This window comes from Raphanus sativus, chromosome 5 (assembly GCF_000801105.2).
Source record: "Raphanus sativus cultivar WK10039 chromosome 5, ASM80110v3, whole genome shotgun sequence".
Taxonomy (NCBI): Eukaryota; Viridiplantae; Streptophyta; class Magnoliopsida; order Brassicales; family Brassicaceae; genus Raphanus; species Raphanus sativus.
The window spans coordinates 21399667-21421391 of NC_079515.1; the positions used below are offsets into that span (position 1 = coordinate 21399667).

General features: G+C 34.8%; 3 protein-coding genes across 3 annotated transcripts; 2 read left to right on the plus strand and 1 right to left on the minus strand.

Moving 5' to 3' along the window:
- The first annotated feature begins 7182 nt into the window (after positions 1 to 7182).
- On the plus strand, positions 7183 to 7734 carry LOC108858506 (uncharacterized). The gene has a single exon (XM_018632423.1). It carries the CDS (start codon positions 7183 to 7185, stop codon positions 7732 to 7734), a length of 552 nt encoding a protein of 183 aa, XP_018487925.1.
- Positions 7735 to 10488: 2754 nt separating this feature from the next.
- LOC108860579 (CLAVATA3/ESR (CLE)-related protein 20) lies at positions 10489 to 11230 on the minus strand. The gene has a single exon (XM_018634441.2). The coding sequence runs from the start codon at positions 10993 to 10995 to the stop codon at positions 10765 to 10767; it is 231 nt and encodes a 76-aa protein (XP_018489943.1). The 5' UTR covers positions 10996 to 11230; the 3' UTR covers positions 10489 to 10764.
- Positions 11231 to 13427: 2197 nt separating this feature from the next.
- LOC108858507 (uncharacterized) lies at positions 13428 to 16537 on the plus strand. The gene is made up of 3 exons (XM_018632424.1): positions 13428 to 15799; positions 15879 to 16114; positions 16173 to 16537. The coding sequence occupies exons 1-3, from the start codon at positions 13428 to 13430 to the stop codon at positions 16535 to 16537; spliced, it is 2973 nt and encodes a 990-aa protein (XP_018487926.1).
- The last annotated feature ends 5188 nt before the right edge of the window (positions 16538 to 21725 follow it).

The window sequence follows — 21725 nt, forward strand, 5'->3', positions numbered from 1 at the left end:
GTCATGGTACGAATATGTGTACATATGTACATGTTTTACATGTTTATATGGGTATATGTACACCACTTCACTTGCAAACTTAAATATTTGCAAGATATATATCGTTAATGTGTACACATATATTTCAATGTCCACATGTACAATGTTTCATGAAAACTCACATGTACACCGGTTCATTTGTACCACAAATAGGTTTTGCATACAATTGTATAAAGCAAGGGTCTGGAATGCATAATTGAAATGTTCTGGACAAAATCAGAGAAACATTTGTATATCTGCAAATAAATGGGACAAATCGTGATTAGTCAAAAGTTAAAGGACCAAATTGTAATAAAAAGAAAATTGGATAAATTATGTTCAATGATTGCAACTTTAACGGAAATTGATCTGGAATAAGCTTCGGTGTGGTTCTCCAGTGGTTGCAGAGGAGGAGAGCATATCAGCAGAGGAGATGACTTGGACGGCGCTCTTACGGTGGCTTAGAGATTTGATTACAGTGGATATAATCTTCATGTCGGTTTCAATCGTGGAGGAGGAGAGCTTCGACTTGGGAGTTTCAGGCAAGTTGAAAAGTGGAGAATGCGACGAGACCGATGGAGATGCGCCGGATGATAATTGTCGTTCATCATCGATTTTTACAAAATCAATGTCTTTTTGATTTGTGAAAAAAAATTAATGTTGAAAAAGGAGAAGATTAGGAGAGAGAAACGTAGGACCTACTAGTTACAATTTATTTTGGTCTCAACTAGTAAACATAATGGAAAAGGAAGAAAGTTAGAAAAAAGTGTTCTAGTAGTGGAAACTGCCTTAGTGTGTTATAAAAAACTTAAAACTGTCTCTCAGTGTAAATGTTTCATAAATTAACCACGCATGGAGGAATAACGATGAAATTGAACCATTGAAATTACTGTGCGCTAGATCACGGAGACGTAGATAGTTTTGATTGCACAACGAAAGAGGTGTGTTTCCTATAAAACTATTTCTATTTCCTTTTTTATCCATGACAACATTTTGGATATCTCATAATATTCTTCTTGACTTTGAACTTTGCAAGACTTACATGTCTACTCCACACGGTCACGGTCCCACCCGTAGTAAGGCCTAATATGTCTTGATTCACATTTCTACTCCACATTTGAGTAAGCTCTTCTATCAGTAGGGTTGGAAAAAATATCCATATATATTACATTTCATATATTTTGATTTGACTTGTTATTCTTTTTTTTAATTGACTGTTAAATTAATTCAAAAAACCTTTGTTTTTTTGTAAACTTTCCAAAAACCTTTGTTACAACAGCTTGCTTCCTTTTTCTTTTTTTCACTGAACAATACTTTCATTAGAAACTCTAATCTGAAACCATACAATCAGGATACTAAGCAAGCAGATAATACTATATCTCCTGAGACTACAGCCCAATACTGGGAGACTTAAGAAATAGAACAGAGGAAAACAACAGTACTGCACAAACCTAGGCTTCAAATACAATCTAAGAAATTGAACCAAGACCTAAAGAAAGGCAAATGACCAAAGAACAACAAAGGAATGAAACAAACATAGATTAAGAACATGGAATAGGACCAGCACATTTGCTTAACCCTCGTCCCAGAGATACCTTTCCAGCGAGGCCGCAATGATAGTCCCAGTGACCAACAATCTCTGAAAAAACCTTCCAACTAATAAAGCACAGACTTTGGGGGGCCACTGAACACATCGGAAATTCTGATAAACACAAGCTCGCACCGGCAACAGTAGCAAGAAGAAGCCAAGGTCGGAAAGCATGTCCGGGAAGACACCAACGGCAAAGGGGAGGAGACTAAGAAAGCTCTCCTCAGGTTAACATATCTGTTTTAGGTCGAATTTCCACGAGCAAGGGAACCAGAATCGCCGGATTCACACCTACAACCAACACAATCAGGAAACAAGGAGGACAGAGCTAGATCGGTCATCACGCCAAAAACCCCAAACACGAGCAGGGCCGCCATATCTGAAAACCAAAAGCACAACAAACCACTACAAACCACCATTTCCAAGCCCAGTTAGTTTCAAAGAGAAGATCTGATAGAACCAAATTCGAGCACCGTCCTTTTTGTTTCAAGGACACGGCCCAAAGTGGCGATCTTGTCAACCAGCTCGACCAAACCAAGGTTTCTCCACCAGTTCATGCTGATCACACCGACCGAGCCGTACATTCTAAGACCCACAGTCGAGCCAGACTTAGCTTGGGTCGTGAGGAAACCGAAGACAGACATGCATTCTCATCCGCCGGACCATCCAGACAGTCCCACATGCGTCCTAATATTTACTCTGTGCATCCATCTGGTTCGAATGAACCTGGACATTATCTGAATGGTTATCTTTGACCAATCTGCATGGAAGACTGAGTATTTGACTCATTAATTCAGATCTGGTCAAATATCTAATTCTTATGTATTGTTTTCCGCATTTCTCATTATTAGTCTTTGACTACAAACACTATAAATATGTAGTCACATTCATGGATAAAATCAGATCATTTTGGAGTTTATTTTGTTCTTCTTTTCTCTGAGTGAGAGAGAGTTCTTTAGCTAGTTCATCGGTTTGAACCGACTTGTTGATTTGGTGGTCAGCCAATCATCTTTGTGTGTTATTTGGTGGTTAGCCAATGCACTACATCCGTTCTTTGGTGGTTAGCCTTAGATCGAGGGTATATCAAGAATCATTCCGCACCTCTTGACGATCCATTCAATCCATCCCAGTTCCAGAAGTGTCTTCGCCTTCTCGGTTCATATCCAACATCCGGCTAAAGTGATCCTTCCCAATTTTGGGATCATTTGGTATCAGAGCCACTTTGACTGGTTTGTTTTCTATCTTCTTTTCACCTTCTCATCTCTTCATCATTTCTTATTTATTTTTGGATCCGGGCTGTTCCTTTACTCCCTTGTGACCGCCATTAAAAAAAAATCAAAAAAAAAGAAAAAAGAGAAAAAGTAAAAGATTGGCTTGAATCATTTGGAGTGGTGGAAGAGTAATCCTGCTGGCTGAAGAGAAACTCAGCCTTAGGACAGTTAAGGCGGATCCACACAAAAAAAATCTCTTCATCTTCATTTCTTTTCTTTTTCCACAAAGTTTGTTTTGGGTTTTTGATTGCTGAATTTTGACTGTCTATCATCCTTTGAACCAGTAAAGAACTCAGTGATCACCTAAAAATCGTGAGCTAAACACTTTGAGAGTGTGAGGATTTTTATGTGCTAACGTTTGTTAAGTGTTTCAGGATGTTTGGACTTCTCAAGAAATCAAAACCACTACAAGATGATATCTTCTTTCCTTTTAAAACTGTTTCGGAAAAAGAGTAATTAATTTTTAGAAATAAGAAACAGTTTGCTGCTAATAGGTTTGATTTTGTGCAGAAACAAAGGAAGAGACAAAACAGGTTTGATGATGAGAAGTGGGTCAGAAGTGGTGATCGTCCCTTCACCAAAACCAAGAGAAGTAGCCGTGATGTGTTTGATCAGAATGAGATTCAGACTTATGCCAGTTTGGAGAAGATGTTGCATAAGGTGATTCATGCTGTCCGACAACTCAAAAGGAAGGAAAACACCAACACTTCTTCAGCACCAAAACATCAATGTAAGTCTTCTTATCTTTCAAATTCTGATTTGAAAACTAATGATATTTGTTTTGATAAAATCAAAGCTGTGAAACCCACAAGCAAGGCTCTTTCTACCAGGTGCTTCAAATGCCATAAGGTCGGCCATTATGCTAACAAGTGCCACAAACAGAAACCGTTGGTGACCTTGAAGAACGTTGAAACCGAGCCAGAAAAGGAAGTATCTTTGTCCATTCAAAAGTCGGACCACATTCATAATGAGCATTGTGCTGATTATAATTCTTTTGTTTATAATCTTTTTCCTTTTAATGTTTCAGATTTGAGGACAAATCTTTTTGAAGAGGGAGAGTATGATAGAACCAAAATCGAGCACCGTCCTTTTTGTTTCAAGGACACGGTCCAAAGTGGCGATCTTGTCAACCAGATCGACCAAACCAAGGTTTCTCCACCAGTTTGTGTTGATCACACAGACCGAGCCGTACATTCTAAGACCTACGGTCGAGCCAGACTTAGCTTGGGTCGTGAGGAAACCGAAGACAGACATGCATTCTCATCCGCAAGACCATCCAGACAGTCCCGCAGGCGTCCTAATCTTTACTCCGTGCATCCATCTGGTTCGAATGAACCTGGACATTATCTGAATGGTGATCTTTGACCAATCTGCATGGAAGACTGAGTATTTGACTCATTAATTCAGATCTGGTCAAATATCTAATTCCTATGTATTGTTTTCCGCATTTCTCATTATTAGTCTTTGACTACAAACACTATAAATATGTAGTCACTTTCATGAATAAAATCAGATTATTTTGGAGTTTATTTTGTTCTTCTTTTCTCTGAGTGAGAGAGAGTTTTTTAGCTAGTTCATCGGTTTGAACCGGCTTGTTGATTTGGTGGTCAGCCAATCATCTTTATGTGTTATTTGGTGGTTAGCCAACGCACTATATCCGTTCTTTGGTGGTTAGCCTTAGATCGCAGGTATATCAAGAGTCATTCCGCACCTCTTGACGATCCATTTAATCCATTCCAGTTCCAGAAGTGTCTTCGCCTTCTCGGTTCATATCCAACATCCGGTTAAAGTGATCCTTCCCGATTTTGGGTTTATCAAGATCTGAGAGCCATAGGCCATCATCGTTTGTCAAGTGGATAAAAGCCGGAACATCGAAGCTAAAAGATTATTTCGGAGAGGCCGTAACGTAATCCAACAAAACCAAGGATGAAAACAGAGCAAAACAAAAAGCCGAATATACACAAGGAGGTACCCGACTCCGGTACTATAGAAGCCACCGAAGTCGGCGAGCTAAGGAACCCTAGATCTGGTTTTCTAAGAGCAAAAGGGAGAAAGATGAACAGTGATTAAAGAGAGAAAAACCTTATTCTCGCTTGCTTCCTTTTCTATTTTCTCTATACAAAAACTTTCAAAATTAACTACCTCCACTTTAAACTTTGAGTTTCTATACTGCTTTAACTTTGTCTTGTCCCACACCAAGTTTTCAACTCTCCCTAAAGTTTCTTATCTCTCTTTTTTTGAATAATAGAAAACTTGTTCGGAAGAAGAAAGATAAAAAAATTTGAGGGAGGGTTGAGATATTCTTTTGATTAGAACCAAACATTTTGTATTTTCGTAATTCGACGAAGTAAAACAAATATCTATAGCTCTAGTATATACAGTAGGCTGGAACGGATCCGGATATCCGGGATATTTGGGGTACCCGGATCCGGATCCGTAAAAATAACTAAGAAAAAATAAAAAAAATTTAAAATACAAAAATATATAAAAATATTACATAAATTAAAAATTTTAATTTTTTTTATGAATGTATTTATGCATATAATATTATTAAATTTAAAATATAATATTACCAAACTAATTTTATGTATAAACATTAATAATCAACTATAATTTTTTATTATCATATATCGTTATTATTTATATCTAGCATGTTCCATTCATATATTTATACTTATATTATAGTTCCACAAATAAATAAATTATAATTAATTGTTTTTAATTACCTTAATTATTGTTACTGTGTTTTGAAAAAATTAAAATCAAAAAGCATTTTCGAAATATAAAAAGAAGATATGGAAACAATTGAAAACAATTTCGAAAATTTTATTATAAAAAAGTTTGAATTTGAAAACATATATTTTGGAACTATTCAAAAAATTATTTTTTATTTTTATTTTTATTTATTTAGTTAGGGATGACAGGATTTGAATCCGTGACATATTAAATAATTTTTAAATATAAATAGTTATTTAAATAAATATAGTTATATTAATATAAATAATTATTTAAACAAATAATAAAAATAAATAAAAGTATTTAAAAATAAAAGAAAAGTATTTTCAAATATATAAAAAATATTTTTAAATAGTTTTAAATTATATATTTTCAAATTCAAACTTTCTATAAAAAAAATTCGAAATTGTTGTCAATTATAATTTATTTATTTTGAGGAACTAGAATATAAGTATAAATATATGAGTGGAAGATATTAGATATAAATAGTAACAATGTATAACACAACCATTAATTTGGTATGGCACAGTTGATGAGTAAATGCTTTACTGTTGTCTGAACCCAACTTCAAATTAAAATTATTATTTTTTAATAATTATTTAAAATGTAAAAGCGACGTAAATACCGTCAAATCTAGGGCTGGGCGTTCGGATACCCATTCGGGTTTCAGTTCAGTCTATTCGGGTTTCGGGTTTTCGGGGTCAAAAATTTCAGTCACATTCGGATATTTCTAAATTTTGGTTCGAGTTCGGTTCGGATCTTTGCGGGTTTGGTTCGGGTTCGGATAACCCATTTAAAATGTTTTTAAATTTTCAAAATTCATTAAATACTTTAAATTTTCAAAATCTATAAGAAAGATAATATATTACATATAAATTTTCATAACATATATGTCAAAATACCTTAATTTAACATATAAATTGGTTCTCTTTGAATATTTGGATAAATAATCAATAGATATTTAACTATTTTTAGTGTTTTCAGTATACTTTAGCTATTTTAAATATTTACTTTTGACTATTTGCATATATTTTTGAGTATTTTGGAAAACTTAAAGGTATCTTATATATTTTTAATATTTTTGATATACATTATATATAAAAATAATGTATATATTTAAATATATAAATTTATTTCGGATACATTCGGGTACCCAAAATACTTCGGTTCGGATCGGGTTCGGTTTCGGTTCTTTAAATACCAAAATTTTGAACCCATTTGGATATTTAATCAATTTCGGTTCGGGTTCGGTGCTACTTTTTCGGATCGGGTTCGGTTCGGTTTTTCGGGTTCGGATTTTTTTCCCAGCCCTAGTCAAATCTACGTAAACATTCGTTACCATTTAACTAATGGGGTTAATATATGAATTAAACTAATAGAGGGACTAATGACGTAAATACCGTCAAATCTACATTACATTATTTTGCTTGTCTACTCTTGCACTATATTTACCTCTCTCTTGTGTTGCAGACTTGCAGGGTGCAAAGGCTACTTTCAAGGAGCTGGACATCAAGGCTCCTTTGAGGCAACAGCTTGCTAAAGTAGCTATTGTAGAGTACCCGGTGATCCATGTATATCTACCTACCTTCACAGAGCTTTGACTTTGAAGTTATCCGAGACTTCGACCATTTAAATACCACACCTGCTCCTAAGGATTCTTTATACTATAGCCACGGAGATACAAAAGGTATAATAACCTCGCCAGAAGAGGAAATAGAAGAAGACAAGATTAACTCCTTTGAGCCAGAGGTTCTTGATCTTATCAAACAAGTCTCAGAGGACAGCAAGGTTACTAAGAATTCACATCCTCAGTTTGATCCAACAGAACAAGGGGATGCTGCTGATAACATGGAGCTTGAGTTTGAGCAAGGGTTATTAGACACATACTTTGATCTTTTCACGGGGATGGATCCAGGTGATTATTTTAACTTTGAATGTGAGTTTGCAAAGGGATTTGATTCAGATGATAACTGCAATCTCAAATGGACCATCGTAACAGAAGACATGACTCCCGGTGTAAACATTTTTGGACACCTAGGATTATGTTCATGCCTGAGCTCCCCTGTTCAAGCACATTGGCTATATTTTGGTACCATACAAAGCTTTTACTGTATGATATAATCCAGTCGACGGCAGAACCAAGTAGTCGCTAGGTTTTCGGTTTGGGTCTTTGATCTACAACAATGTCTGTGGTGTGTAGCGCGACCTTGATTGTCACATACTCTGAAGTTTTTGTTCAGCTTTATTTTATTCACATAAACTAATATTTGTAGTGTTTCAGACTGTTTTCAGTCAAAGTAATACAGTCTTACAAAGCAAAACACCTAAAACCAGACAAGACTTATATGTTCTGCAGTTAAATGAAAGATTATTGTTACCTCTTATGTGAAATTATAGACAAGAATAAGTTCTGATACTCCATACTAATGCTAGATGGACAGTAACCTATCCAGGAAGAACATATACCTATCACGTGCTCAAGAAAATAAAATAAGAGAGCAGAGAGACTTTGTAGAAGAACAGAGTAGACACCCTCTCTGTTTTCATGTTTGTGTAAGGGAATTTGAGTACCATTTTTATTTAGTTACGGATGAATGATCAACAAATGAGTTATCTAACGGGAAGAAAGAAAAGAAAAACCTCCGGACAGCTGACTTTCATTTCATAAGATAAAACATATCTATGTCCATATCACTCACACATACACATCTTTTTTTTCTTTAAACACAGGTGTTTTTTTGAATGTTCAATACTTGTTCTTGATTTGAATGTTCTGGCTCTTTTGCCCAGGCGTTGATGGTACCGTGTCCCTGAAGCAACTATGTTGATGTACTCCAAGAACGAGAGTTACGCTAGCTCCTGCTGGATAGTTCCAGAAAGTTGGTTCCAAGATAGGTCTAGTGACTCCAGCCTTGTGAGATTAGCCCAAGAAGATGGAATATGACCAGTGAAATCATTGTTGGATCGGTTGAGCACAATAAGCTACTTCATAAAATCTATCGATTCCGAGAAATCAATGGTTGTGTAGGTCTCAAGGATCTTCTGCATCTCCATTTCTATTCCTTTGCTTTTCAAATACATGGAAGAGTTATCAAGATGAGTAATTATCTCCCAAGTACATTGACTTTCTTTTTCTTGAGGAATACTGATCAAGGGTGTACTCCAATTGACAAATTAATCATGCGGTACACTTCCAGTGAATTCGGTACGCGATATGTCAATCATCTGCAGTTTTGGAATGATAGACGAAGTTGAGGGTAGCAGATTGGACGTGGAACATGTTTGATCGTAGGACCATGACTTTTAGATTCTGTAGATCCTTCAGCCAAAACGGAAAGGTCTCAGCGATTCTATTGATCTCCACGATGAGAGATTGTTTTAAAAACGATGCATGATCACTACATACAGAAGAGAACTCAGTAATTAAATATGAAATGGATCGGATCAGCTAAGTTATAATTTGCACTGCTTCTTTGAGTATGTTGTTTCCCATGTATAAAAATTGCACCTTCTGTAGGTTTTAATAAATATGGGGAACTCACTGATGTTGCAGTTAGACAAAGCTAGTCCCTCCAAATTTGGTGATCCGATATTAAGTCTTGATATAGCATTTCCAGAAAGATCAAGTAACTCTAAAGACTAGAAGCCCGAGGAGACAAAGTTGATTCGGTTGTGTTCTGAAAAGATAGGTCGAGTACCCTAAGGTTGGTTAATTTTAAGAGAGGCTCTAGTAATCACCATTGAGATAGTTATCGCTCAGATAAAGATGTGACATGAAAGCCATGGTGAGTAGAGAACAAGAACATGTACAGAAAACAAATTATAGGAAAGATCTAAAAAAGAGAGCCTTGATAGATTGAGCAGAGGGAAAAAAACTGGCAATAAACTCGTTTTCTGAAAGTTCCAATTCCATTTCATCGACTAAGTCCATATCCGAGAGATCCAAGACCTCTAACATTCTGAGTTTGCCAAGTTCGGGAAGGAATGAGAATGAGTCAAAGTAGTTGTAAGAGAGATTGAGGTACTTGAGATGGTTGAATATAAATAGGTTACTATTAGCACTGAGACTGCCACTGAGATATGCACCACGTAGATGTAGTTCCGTCACTACACCAGTCATGTTATCAAATACAACCCTATCAAAGGACTTAACTTCTTTGGTAGTCCAAGATTTTGTCTTTTGTTAGGCTCGGTCCACTTACTGAAGTTGCATTTGAGAATTGGAAACTCGATCTTAAACGCCATAAGGATCTGAATTTGGTCCGGACGAGGAAATGGTAGAGAAACAAGACTGCTGGCAAAGAAACTGGAGACGAAAAGACAAGATAAGAAAGAGGAAATGGAAGAAACATGGAAACACGGTTTCATCATTTTGGAAAATAGTCTTTAAACAAAAGAAAGAAATTGAACAAAAATACTTGGTATGTTTGATTTGGTTTTCAGCCAAAACAACTTATTGATAATATAGAGAGAGTATAAAGTATAACGATGATAAGAATTAAAGTTACGTTGCGCTTGACTCTTCTATGTGGAAGTTTCCACTGCGTGGCTCACAATCTATATCTTGTTATGTTATTATAACTAAAAGCATCAGCTTGGAACCACTTCTTCTCCATCACATTATAAATCCTCAATGCATCATCAATCCTCCCTTTTCTACAATACCCATTAATCGAACTGTTGAATACTACTTGAGTAATGTTAACTTCACGGCTCTTCATCTCTTTAATTAGTAGCTCAGCTGCACTAACTCCTTAACGCAAACGCAACGGCACCGTCACAAGTCAAAAGTATATAACGCAAACGCAACGGCATCGTCACAAGTCAAAAGTATAGTATAATTATTTATTTAGGTCAACAACACGAAACTTCATAAAGAATAATTACGTTTTTGGTCATCCCGACGAGCTAACCATTACGTTTTGATTATTTTTTTCTAATTGAGCTGGATGAAAAATATTGATTGATACACGCTCTATCATCTTATAAACATCTAAGTATTGCGAAGAGAATAAAAAAAGATTGAATAAATACTACATTATATTAATGTATGTGTAGTAGATTTACATATGTGATATATATCTCTGTGTTAAGAATACAAAGAGAGAGAGAGATATAGAGTGTTTAAGAAACTAATTATCTGACTTTTCCTCATCGCTTGTTGTGCAAAGGGTTTGATCCCGTCTTCACCTTCCGTTTCTCCGGTAATATTTCTCCGGCGCCGACGACGGGCAAGGTGGATTGAGAAGGGAGAAACCCTCTTGCTTGGCTAGATAAAGGTTGGGAGGAGAAGCGTCGTCCTTCTACGTGAATTTTTGAAGCTTCAGATGAGACAACGAGGAAGACACAACCAATGAAACAAAGAAGACGTCCTGGATTCATATTTTAACTTATTTTTGTTATGAGAGAGATAGTGAGGGTATGATTATTGATTAGGAGAAGGGTGCCCTTATGAGAAACAAGAAGCTGTGATACACAAACTTCGATACGTGTTATTAAGAGCGTTTATATTTGCCTTCTGTTTAGGGAATTGGTGTGTAAACATACGTGGTCCACTTCATAAAGTTTCTTCTTTGTCAACATAAATTTGTATAAGTAAATATTTAATGCGACTAGAAACTATTATATTTTCTTTCTATTTTCCCACAACATGCATTTTTACTTCTTTTTTTTTATCTCACAAGCATTCCACCATTTAGTAAAATACAAATGATAACACAACATAACAACATTACTGAAAACCGACATACTTGTAATGTTAAAGCGTTTTGATAAATATAGTTTTAACCAGCCATAACTTTAGATAGAATTTTATTAGTATCGTTTTACATCAGTGATCAATATATACGGTACATTTTAAATTGGTTTATACATCAATGATCAATATATACGGTACATTTTACACTCAGACAACCGATTTCTTCCGGATAAACAAACAACATCCATACAGTACATGTATATACAATTAGTATACATTGATCTATAAACCAATCTAAAATTCTACAATATTGTTATTTATATTTAAGAGGACAAATATTTGTGGAACTGTCAGTAATTTGTAACGGAGAGAAAATGAAGACTACAATGGTGATCGATGAACCCCACTTCCCACCTAAAACTGGTCGGTTTTAATAGTGAGTATTGATTATAGATGCAACTATTTGAAATTACTCAAAAGGAAAAAATAATTATCACCAGTACGTGGTCATAAATGTGGGAGTGCCACAAATACAGTCACTACAAGATTTCTGGTCTATAACATCGTTTAATTTGTGTCACTAATAGTAGTGATGTCCTGATACGTCAAATATGAGCAAACGATGCCTTTCATATAGTTTAACGTCGTTTATTTTATATGATGTGATTTTCAATAATATGACATAGTTTTTCATCCATGTGATAGAAACATTTCTTTTTTTGTATTGAACCATGTAAACGATTCCATTTTTAATTATTTGTATCACATAAAAACCGATTTATTGTTATATCATTCTTTTAAGTGATGCCAAAAAATGTTTTCGATTTTTTAAACATAAAATACAATTTGGATCACTTATAAACTGATTTTGATTATCATCACTTGTTGTACTGATCCAAATTTATAATATGGGTTTACTTATATTATTTGAAGCTCATAACCCACATAAGTCCATATTTTATCATCTGTAATGTACAGATTGAACCAAAAAACACTCAGCTCGAGCTCCTTCGCTAGCTCCACCGAGAATCAAGTAGACCACCTGAAGTAATAAAAAAAAATTCTGTTTGGTCGGTAAAAAAAAATTCTGTTCTGATTGGTGTCTTTGAGTCGACAATGACGATTCGAGTGTCCATCGTTCCCGGTTTCATTCTTGTAAGCTTCGATCTATGGCCGAGTTTGAGCTAATTAATGGAGTCTTCTCAATCTGCCCAAGTTTCCGTCTTTATCACTCAGTATATGAAGATAAGTTCAACGCCTCCTTATTCTTTATATTGCAATTTGAAATTGGTGAAATGATGATTTATAATTTTTGCTCTGAAATCCCTAGGTGTAGTCAAATTGGGGGTTTTCTCCAATCGATGTTTCTGAGCTCAAATCCTCTCCGATATCATACTTCTGTAGCTTTGGAATCTTGGAACTGTGTTGCTTTGGAGATTGAGTATGAAGCTTCATTGTTTACGGTTGATTAGAAGACAATAAGCTAAGTATCACATATCCATCTAAATGATCTATATGATTCTTATAGTTAAATAATATTAGTAATATATATAGTATAGTAAATGTTTTCGTAATTGAGTTACAAAGGGATAGAAATATTTCGGTTAAGTTGATCTTATATATGAATGTTATATAATATATAGACCCAAAATATTGATTTTTTTGTCAACTTACCTGTTTAGATCGTGTGTTAGATTTATTAAGTATCAAATGGTTATTTTATATTTATATATATGTATATATATGTATTTCTTTTCCCGCAATTCCTATTCCCAAGCGGGATTGTTATCAAAATATTTACTACAGTTGGTATATATATCAAGGGATTTTTTCATTGTAGGGTTTTTGCGTTCAAAGAAAGGAGGTTAAGGAAGCAAGCTATCGAGACTTATATCAATCATCATCTCCCCCAAAAGGTAAATACTTATTGATGCTTGCTTGGCTATACCTCTTTCATCGTTAGCTAGATTTAATCTAAATGATTCGAATATAAAGTCACGCATGATTGTTTGTGTAGTGTCGTTTGATCTTCAAATTTTTTGTAAGTGTTTGAAACATAATTAGAAACTGAAACAATAATATGTCACAATATTTGTTAAATCTTACTTAGGTTGTAATGGATAAGTCTTGGATTTACAAACCACGGTTATCTGAAGCATATATTGATGGAGTCGATGTTTTCTTAGAGTTTGCTTTTGGTAACATTCAAGTGGAGAAGTTAAAATGTCCGTGTAACCGGTGTTCGCTCTACACACCTAGGACCAGAATAGAGATTAGGGATCATCTTATCTGTTATGGATTTATGCAATCATACACTAACTGGGTCCTACATGGTGAGAAAATTGAGCTACCTGAAATTAATAATCAACTCGGTGGTGAGATACACACCGATCCAATTTCAAGAGACGAGTCTATGACACATCTCTTGAATGACTTGTTCCCTAACATCACTAACCATTCTACCAACGGAGAAGTGCCACCAGTAGACGTTGATGAGCCTGTAAACAACAACACCGATGAGCCTTCTACAGCTAATCATGGAGTAAAGTTTGATGAAAAGCTAGGTGAGTATTGTGAAGAACTTTACCCTGGGTGTACAAAGTTCACAAGGCTCTCATTTATCTTAAAGCTCTACCATATTAAGTGTCTTTGTGGGATCAGCGATAAGGGGATATCAATGGTGGTTGAGTTGATAAAAGAAGCTTTTCCAGTTGCGAAATTACCAGACACCTTCAGAGACATGAAGAAGGTCATTCGTAACCTAGGTTTATCATATCAGTCCATAGACGTTTGTCCAAACCATTGTATGCTTTACTGGGAAGAGAATGCTAGTAGGGAGAAGTGTGATGTGTGTCAGTTGTCAAGATGGAAAGAAAGTACAACAAGAAAAAAGGCTGGAGGTGATGTACCAGATACTTCAGGAGTACCAGCTGGAGGTGATGTACCAGAGTCATCTGCGTCAGTTAGTCAGAAAAAGGAGAAGAAAAAGAGAAAGATACCAGCAATGATCTTAAGATATTTTCCTTTGAAGCCACGTTTGCAACGACTTTTTATGTCCTCCAAGACCGCTTCTGACATGACTTGGCATTCAACGGCTGCTAATACTGATGGTAAAATTAGGCATCCTAAGGATGGAAAGGCTTGGAAGTCATTTGATTCACGCTTTCCTGATTTCGCAGCAGATCCTAGAAATGTCAGACTAGGATTAGCATCAGATGGTTTCAATCCTTTCGGTTCTATGAGTTTAAGTTACAGTATATGGCCAGTAGTCTTGTTCGCTTACAATCTTCCTCCTTGGATATCAATGAACCGGACCTCTATGATTATGTCCATGCTAATTCGTGGAAAAAAAGGTCCTGGGAATGATATAGATGTCTTTTTACAACCTCTCATCAAGGAGTTGAAAGAGTTCTGGTCTGATGGAGTCAGCACTTTAGACGCTTCAACGAAAGAAACATTTAATATGCGTGCTGCTGTGATGTGGACTGTGAATGATTTCCCGGCGTTTGGAGCATTGTCTGGCTGGAATACGTACACCACTTTGGCATGCCCCTCCTGTAACTACGACTCAGTAGAACATAGGTTACGATTTGGTGGGAAAAATTGTTTCATGGGCCATCGGAGATATTTGCCATTAAGTCATAGATTCCGCCAAAGTAAAGAAGCATTCGACGGAACAGTGGAAACTAGAACTCCACCACCTACACCATCGGGCTCTACCATTAAAAGACAACAAGAAAATGTTAATGTTATATTCGGGAAGAAAGTAGATGCAGCTGGAAAAAAAAGAAGCAGAGCTGAGATGGAAAACTCAAATGATCAACAATGGAAGAAGAAAAGCATCTTTTTTGAGTTGCCTTATTGGGAGTTTCATCACCTGCGTCACAATTTGGACGTAATGCACATTGAGAAGAATGTGTTTGACAATATTATCTACACATTACTAGATGATAAGGACAGGTCAAAAGACAATTTGAAGGCTAGAAAAGATCTCCGTGAAATGGGTATACAAGCAGAGCAATGGCCTGATGCTGAAGGCAAGTATGCAGCTGGAAGGTTCACTTTAGACAACAAGGGAAAAACATTGTTCTTAAGTGTTTTTAAAAATGTAAAGCTCCCAGATGGTTATGCGTCTAATGTATCAAGGTGTATCAATGTGCAGACTCGAAAGATATCAGGACTTAAAAGTCATGACAGTCATGTCATAATGAGAGATTTGTTGCCAATAGCTGTTCGTAATTTGTTGCCAGAGGATGTAGTATCTGCAATCATTAACCTTTGTAGATTTTTCAGAGATATATCCTCAAGAGTTCTTGATGACAGTGAGCTAGATAAGTTGCAAGAGTCGATTGCACTGACTTTGTGCCAGTTGGAGATGATTTTTCCTCCTTCCTTTTTCACGGTTATGGTGCATCTAACTGTCCATCTCGTTGAAGAAGCAAGAGAAGGTGGGCCTGTCGTTTATCGTTGGATGTATCCTATAGAAAGGTCAGTATCGTATAACCATAGATTTATAATTTGGTACTTAGTTTTAGTAGTGAGAAATCTTTGTTTGAATTATGTGCAGAATATTAGGATATTTCAAGTCATATGTGAGGAACCGAGCCAAACCAGAAGGGTCGATATGTGAGCAGTATTTGGCCGACGAGTGTGTGACATTCTGTTCTATGTATCTTGAAGACATAGAGACCAGATTTAATAGAGTTGGACGAGTAGATGATCGTCCTGCAGTGGATGAGAACCAGAGACCAGCCTCAGAACTACAAAGGAGTTTCCCACTAATAGGTAGATTTGTTGGTGCTGGTGATGTTAGCCAGAGATGATGATAGGAAAACACAAAACAGTGGTGTTTATGTTTCAGCTGATACTATTAGTTATGCTAGTAGTCGTGACCAGAACCCAATATCAGGCGAGTTGGCTTACTATGGCAAGTTAGTAGAAGTTCTTGAGATTAACTACTATGATAGGTTTAAAGCTGTTCTTTTCAAGTGTCAATGGGCTGATACTAGGAATAACAGAGGGTTCAAACAAGATAGATATGGTCACAGCATGGTGAATTTTTCTCGTCTGTTACACACTGGTCTTGATGAAGAAGATGAACCTTACATCTTGGCTTCTCAAGCGGAAATGGTTTACTATGTAGAAGATCAATGCGAGAATGGATGGCATGTTGCTGTAAAAGTCAAACCTAGAGACTTATATGAAATGGGTGAACAAAATGTATAGAAAATGAGCTATTTGGTCGATTTAGTTACATGTATAGAACATATGTTTTATTTATCTATATTTCTGTACATTTTGTAATTTTTTGTTATACTAATAATTTATTTTCTTCTTTTACAGAGTCATGGACATGACATTTGACTCAGATGAAACTCAATATCCAGAAGACATATTACATCCAAATTTTGATCCAGCGTGGCAGACAACTCCAGAACTTGCACCTGAATGTAACAGTTACAAATGGAAAGTTAAGGTCATAGGTAAGTAATATTCCAGAGGGTTGTTATTTGTTTAGAATATGAACTAATGATATATGTTACATACTTGATAGATGGCTCTGGAGAAATACTTGATCAAACGATGACAACCAAAGATGTGTGGAAGTTACAAAACCGCAAGGTCATTGTACATTTTGATGAAGAAACTGGCCAACCAGATGATGATTCCGCAGGGCTGTTTGGCTCTTGGTTGGGGCAACTGAGCACGGACGTGGGTCTTCTGCCAATCGACTACACAGACTGGAGGGTCTATCCAAATCACCGTAAAGAAGCTGCTTGGAATCTCATTAAGGTAACCATGTCTATGAGAATGTACATTCGTTTAAACAGTGGTATTATATTATCATTAGTACTTGCTTTGTTGTCATTGAAATGCAGAAAAAATTCAGCTTTGATGACCCAGAGAAAAGAAGGAAATATGCGATAAGTGTCTTAGGTAGCAGATGCAAGGATCTTAAAGTCCGGATTTGGAAGACATGCAAGCGATCAAGTAGAAATGAAACTCTAGCAAACCGTCCCTCCACCATTCCTCATGATCAGTGGCAAAACTTTGTGAATGACAGATATGGAGAGAAATGGAAGGTAAGTGATCATACGATTTCTGTTTTTGTGGCCACAAAACACTAATTCACTATCACTTCTTTATGATAGAAACTTCAAGAACAGAACATAAATAATCAGAAAAAGAATGTGTTGCCACATTCATGTGGAAGAAAGAGCTTCGCAAGAAAGCAAAAGGATATTGTAAGTTTTTTATATTATACTTTCTTCATTTTGTTTATGAGTTCATTGATGTTACATTGAACTTTGCCTGTAGTTTAAAGAAACTGGGAAGAAGCTTAGTAGAGCTGAGTTTTTCATTCAGAGTCGCAAGAAACAAGATGGTACTTTTGTCAATGAAGAGGCAAAAGAACGAGCTGTAAGTTTAGTAAAAATTATATTATATGTTGCTTTGTTTCTCTGAACTTATACAAGTCTTATAATTTCAAAAATCTTTAATGGAAATGACAGGAACAACTCACTGAGTTGATAAGTCAGAATCCAACAAGTAGAAGTGCAAACATTGCTGCAACATTAGATGATGACTTTGCTAAGGTTTTTGGACCGGAAAGATCCGGACGAATCCGGTGTCTTGGACGAGGACCTACTGCTTCACAATTGCAGAAACATTCTCCTAGTCAGTTCCAAATACAAGAACAGGATAATGCAGTTGTGGATCAGCTGAGGTCTCAAGTTACAGGGTTAACGTCACAAGTTCAAATTTTGACTGGTATTGTTCAACAGTTTCTTGGTGGTACTACAGTTCAGGTAACGACTTTCATACATACACATAGTACTGTTTTTAGAGTCTGTTTTAATATGCGTGTGGACTTTTTATTTAGCCAAATGCACTCATCAACAATTTGGGAGCTCTTGGTACAATTTTGCCAACTACTCTGCCAAGTCTTGGAGCTCCAGCTGCAACTCTATCGACGCTGCCAAACTTTACAGCAATGTTGTCAACTCTGCCAAATTTGGGAGCTTTCGGTGCATATGACCAGGTAATTACTGTCATCATTTTAAGAAAATTTAAATGCATGTCTAATTCCAAATAACTTAAACATCATTGTAGGCTCTACAGGATAGTCAAAATGGAGCTCGGAATGAAGGCAGTCCTTATTCTTAAGTTTGGGCATTAAGTTATTTGTTTTCGTATCTCAAACTGTAGGAATTATACTTTGGTATTCTATCTTGGATGAATTTATCTACATTTACTTCATATACAATTTGTATTTTTTACATTTTAAGATTTTCAGTTTATATTAAATATTTATTTCATTTAAATATTTAAAATGAATTTATAATGATATTTAACATAAGGAATCGATTACTATAAGTGATACTAATTCTTTATTTTTTTTTTAAAAAAAACGACAGTAATGTTTGAATCACCTATTTTAGTGATACAAACATGCATTTAAATGATACAAATCATTGCATCAATTGTGAGAGATGATGGAAAGATACTATCATTTATACAAAACTGATGGAAACATAGTGTCAGTTAAACTATATGATGTCAATATATTGGTGTCGCTTAAAACAACTGATGGCAAATATTGTCCCGTTTAGTTAACCGATAGAAAATGATACCATCACTTATATTGAACGACTCTAGATGCACGTCGATTATTAGGAACGATTCCAATTTTGCATCATTTACCCAAACCGATGATAATATTATTATCACTTATATTAAGTGACACAATAATTTGCATCAGACATAGTTACATCACATAATCTATTGATGGTAAGTCATTTGCATCAGTCAATAACCGAGCCAAACATGAGTAAAAAACGATGCTTTACATCCGAATTTTTGTAGTGAGTGATCCCTATTGATTTCTCATTAATTTTCACATGTGAACGTAAAACATATCAGAGTTTGCTACTTACCAATACGCGTGAGTATAATCATGTAGCTTTAAGGTGAAAAGTGTTCGTATGCAGAATGATGAAGCTTTGAATAGCGACATGATTTTGTATAAATATCATAATCAAGAATATCAAATACAAAGAGACAAAGTGACATAAAGTTTAATTTTTCTATTGACCTTTTTAGAAATGAGACCGGAAAAAACCTGCCTTCTTTTTCTTCAAAGACTAATTCAAAGTCATGATAATAATAACTTATAAAATAGAACCTACGAATTTAAATCGCTTTTACTTGTGAAAACGACCTTGGCCTAGTGGTATAAGAGATTTTTAATCTAATAGTATATCTTATGTTTAATTCAAAATTCACATTAACATCTCATCATGTCAAATGTTGAAATGTTCGTGACGGTCATATTGTGGATTTAATAAGTTTGTTTTCATAGTTTGCGGCTGATTCAATACTATTTTATGATTATTGAATGTTGCTAACCATGAATGAGAGTGAGTATATGACGCTGGACCAATCTAGTAGATTTGGGGATGTAAGAAATCTGGCCCATCCAATCCAAACCTGAACCGACTACTAGTAACCTGATCAAAACCTAAACCAAATACTAGTAACCTGATCCAAACCTAAACCGACTCAGTATGTGATGACATATAATTTGCAAGAGTTTTGTTGCAAAAAAATAAAAGTTGGAGTAGGATTTATCGAATAATAAATTTAGTACAGGTCAAATCAAAGGGGATAAATTGATGGGTTGATTTGCTCGATATTCATATGAAACCGGACAATTAATAATATAGCCATGCTTCATGTGAAATGTGTCAATTGATAACATAATCAGATATTATACTCTTTCACAGCGTGTGAGCGTGTGTATTACCAAACAATAGAACCATATACTATGGAAAAACACATATATATAATAGAATATTATAAAAATAATTGTAATGGCAGAAAATAATTTGAGTTATATAATTTTATTTATCTATTGCGTTTAATGTAGTTTAAGCAATGGACAATATGAAAGAATATATTTATTCGTTAGACAAATATTTAGTGTAAACTACACTACGTGAAAAAACAATATAGTTGATATTTTATAAAGAATAAAAATTTACAGTTCTATATTTGATGATTATATAGTATAGTATATGAACAGATATATCAACAAAAATACAAGATAGGAGTAAAAGGAAAAGAAAAAATGCAAAGATAGAGATTATGAAAAAAATGGAAAATGAATTTGCGGAAAACACTAGAAAGAGAGAGAGAAAGAAGGATGGAGGGGAGGGAGAAGGAGGATGTGAAATAGATCGAAGAAGATAGGAATGCTTAATAGATAGAAGATGATAGAGATGTCGAATATATATATATAGAGAGAGAGAGAGATTCTAATTCTATTTTACACTTCGTAAATATAATAGAATACAACAATATATCATTTGAACATTATATATTGAAGAGATAGAGAGAGAGAGAGAGGGAGACTGAAATGAGGAGAGAAAAAAATGATAAAGATGAAGATTGGGGAGACTGATAGAAGGCGAGATGACAATTGAAAAAGATATAGATGGAGAAATGGAAAAATATACTCCATTTGTTTTTATATGTAAGTAGTTTTAGCAAAAAAAATGTTTCGTAGTACAAAATGTTTGCATAACCCAAAGCAACTTTTACTTTTATTACATGTGACCAATCTCATAATCTATACATTTTTATTACTGGTTGGATTTGTGTATTAAATGTTGTATTTTCAAAAGTAACAATTTTCTTAATATTAACATTTTTAACTAAAACTACTTACATATAAAAACAGAAAACAGAGGAAGTAAATTTTATCATTACTATTCTGTTTTTTCGTAAATAGAATAGTACAAATTCTTATTATAACTATATACATTCAATTTATAAATATATATCAATTTTACAAAATTCAAAACATATCATATATAAAAAATCTATGTTTTTAATAAGTATACAAGAAATTCAAATTATAATTTTTTAAACTTATAAAGTGAATTAAAAATTAGAAGTAAAAATGAGAAAGATTAATATAGCAATTAATACATAAATATCATAGTTTAGTTGTTGTTATGGTTAGAGACTTCGTTTAAATTCTACTACGTATAAGCATCCATATTACTCTAAATTGATAATAAAAACATGATATGTTGGAAAGTTCAGCCGTTCCAAGTCCAACTAGTAAAAAAAAAACTATTTTCACAGTTCAAAGTAGCGAACTCCGAATATATGACTGACAACCAAGATCCAAACAATTCACGCGCGGTCAAACCCACATACACAAATAATGGGAAACTATAAATATTGGTATTTTTCACAAATTATAGTTTTCAAATTAAAACCATATATTCCAACTAAATTAATTCATTCTTTCTTTTCTTAAAACGGCCTTACCTACATGGACTATACAACAATATTATTATTTTTGAATTTGTGAAGACATCAATCGTATGCTGAAATAGAAAGA

Excerpts from the sequence above, each read along its gene's own strand:
- LOC108858506 (XM_018632423.1), top strand. The coding sequence starts at position 7,183 with ATGTATATCTACCTACCTTCACAGAGCTTTGACTTTGAAGTTATCCGA.
- LOC108860579 (XM_018634441.2), bottom strand. The coding sequence starts at position 10,995 with ATGAATCCAGGACGTCTTCTTTGTTTCATTGGTTGTGTCTTCCTCGTT.
- LOC108858507 (XM_018632424.1), top strand. The coding sequence starts at position 13,428 with ATGGATAAGTCTTGGATTTACAAACCACGGTTATCTGAAGCATATATT. Across the intron at positions 15,800-15,878 it reads TGGATGTATCCTATAGAAAG|AATATTAGGATATTTCAAGT; the intron begins GTCAGTATCGTA and ends AATTATGTGCAG. Across the intron at positions 16,115-16,172 it reads AGGTAGATTTGTTGGTGCTG|CTGATACTATTAGTTATGCT; the intron begins GTGATGTTAGCC and ends TTTATGTTTCAG.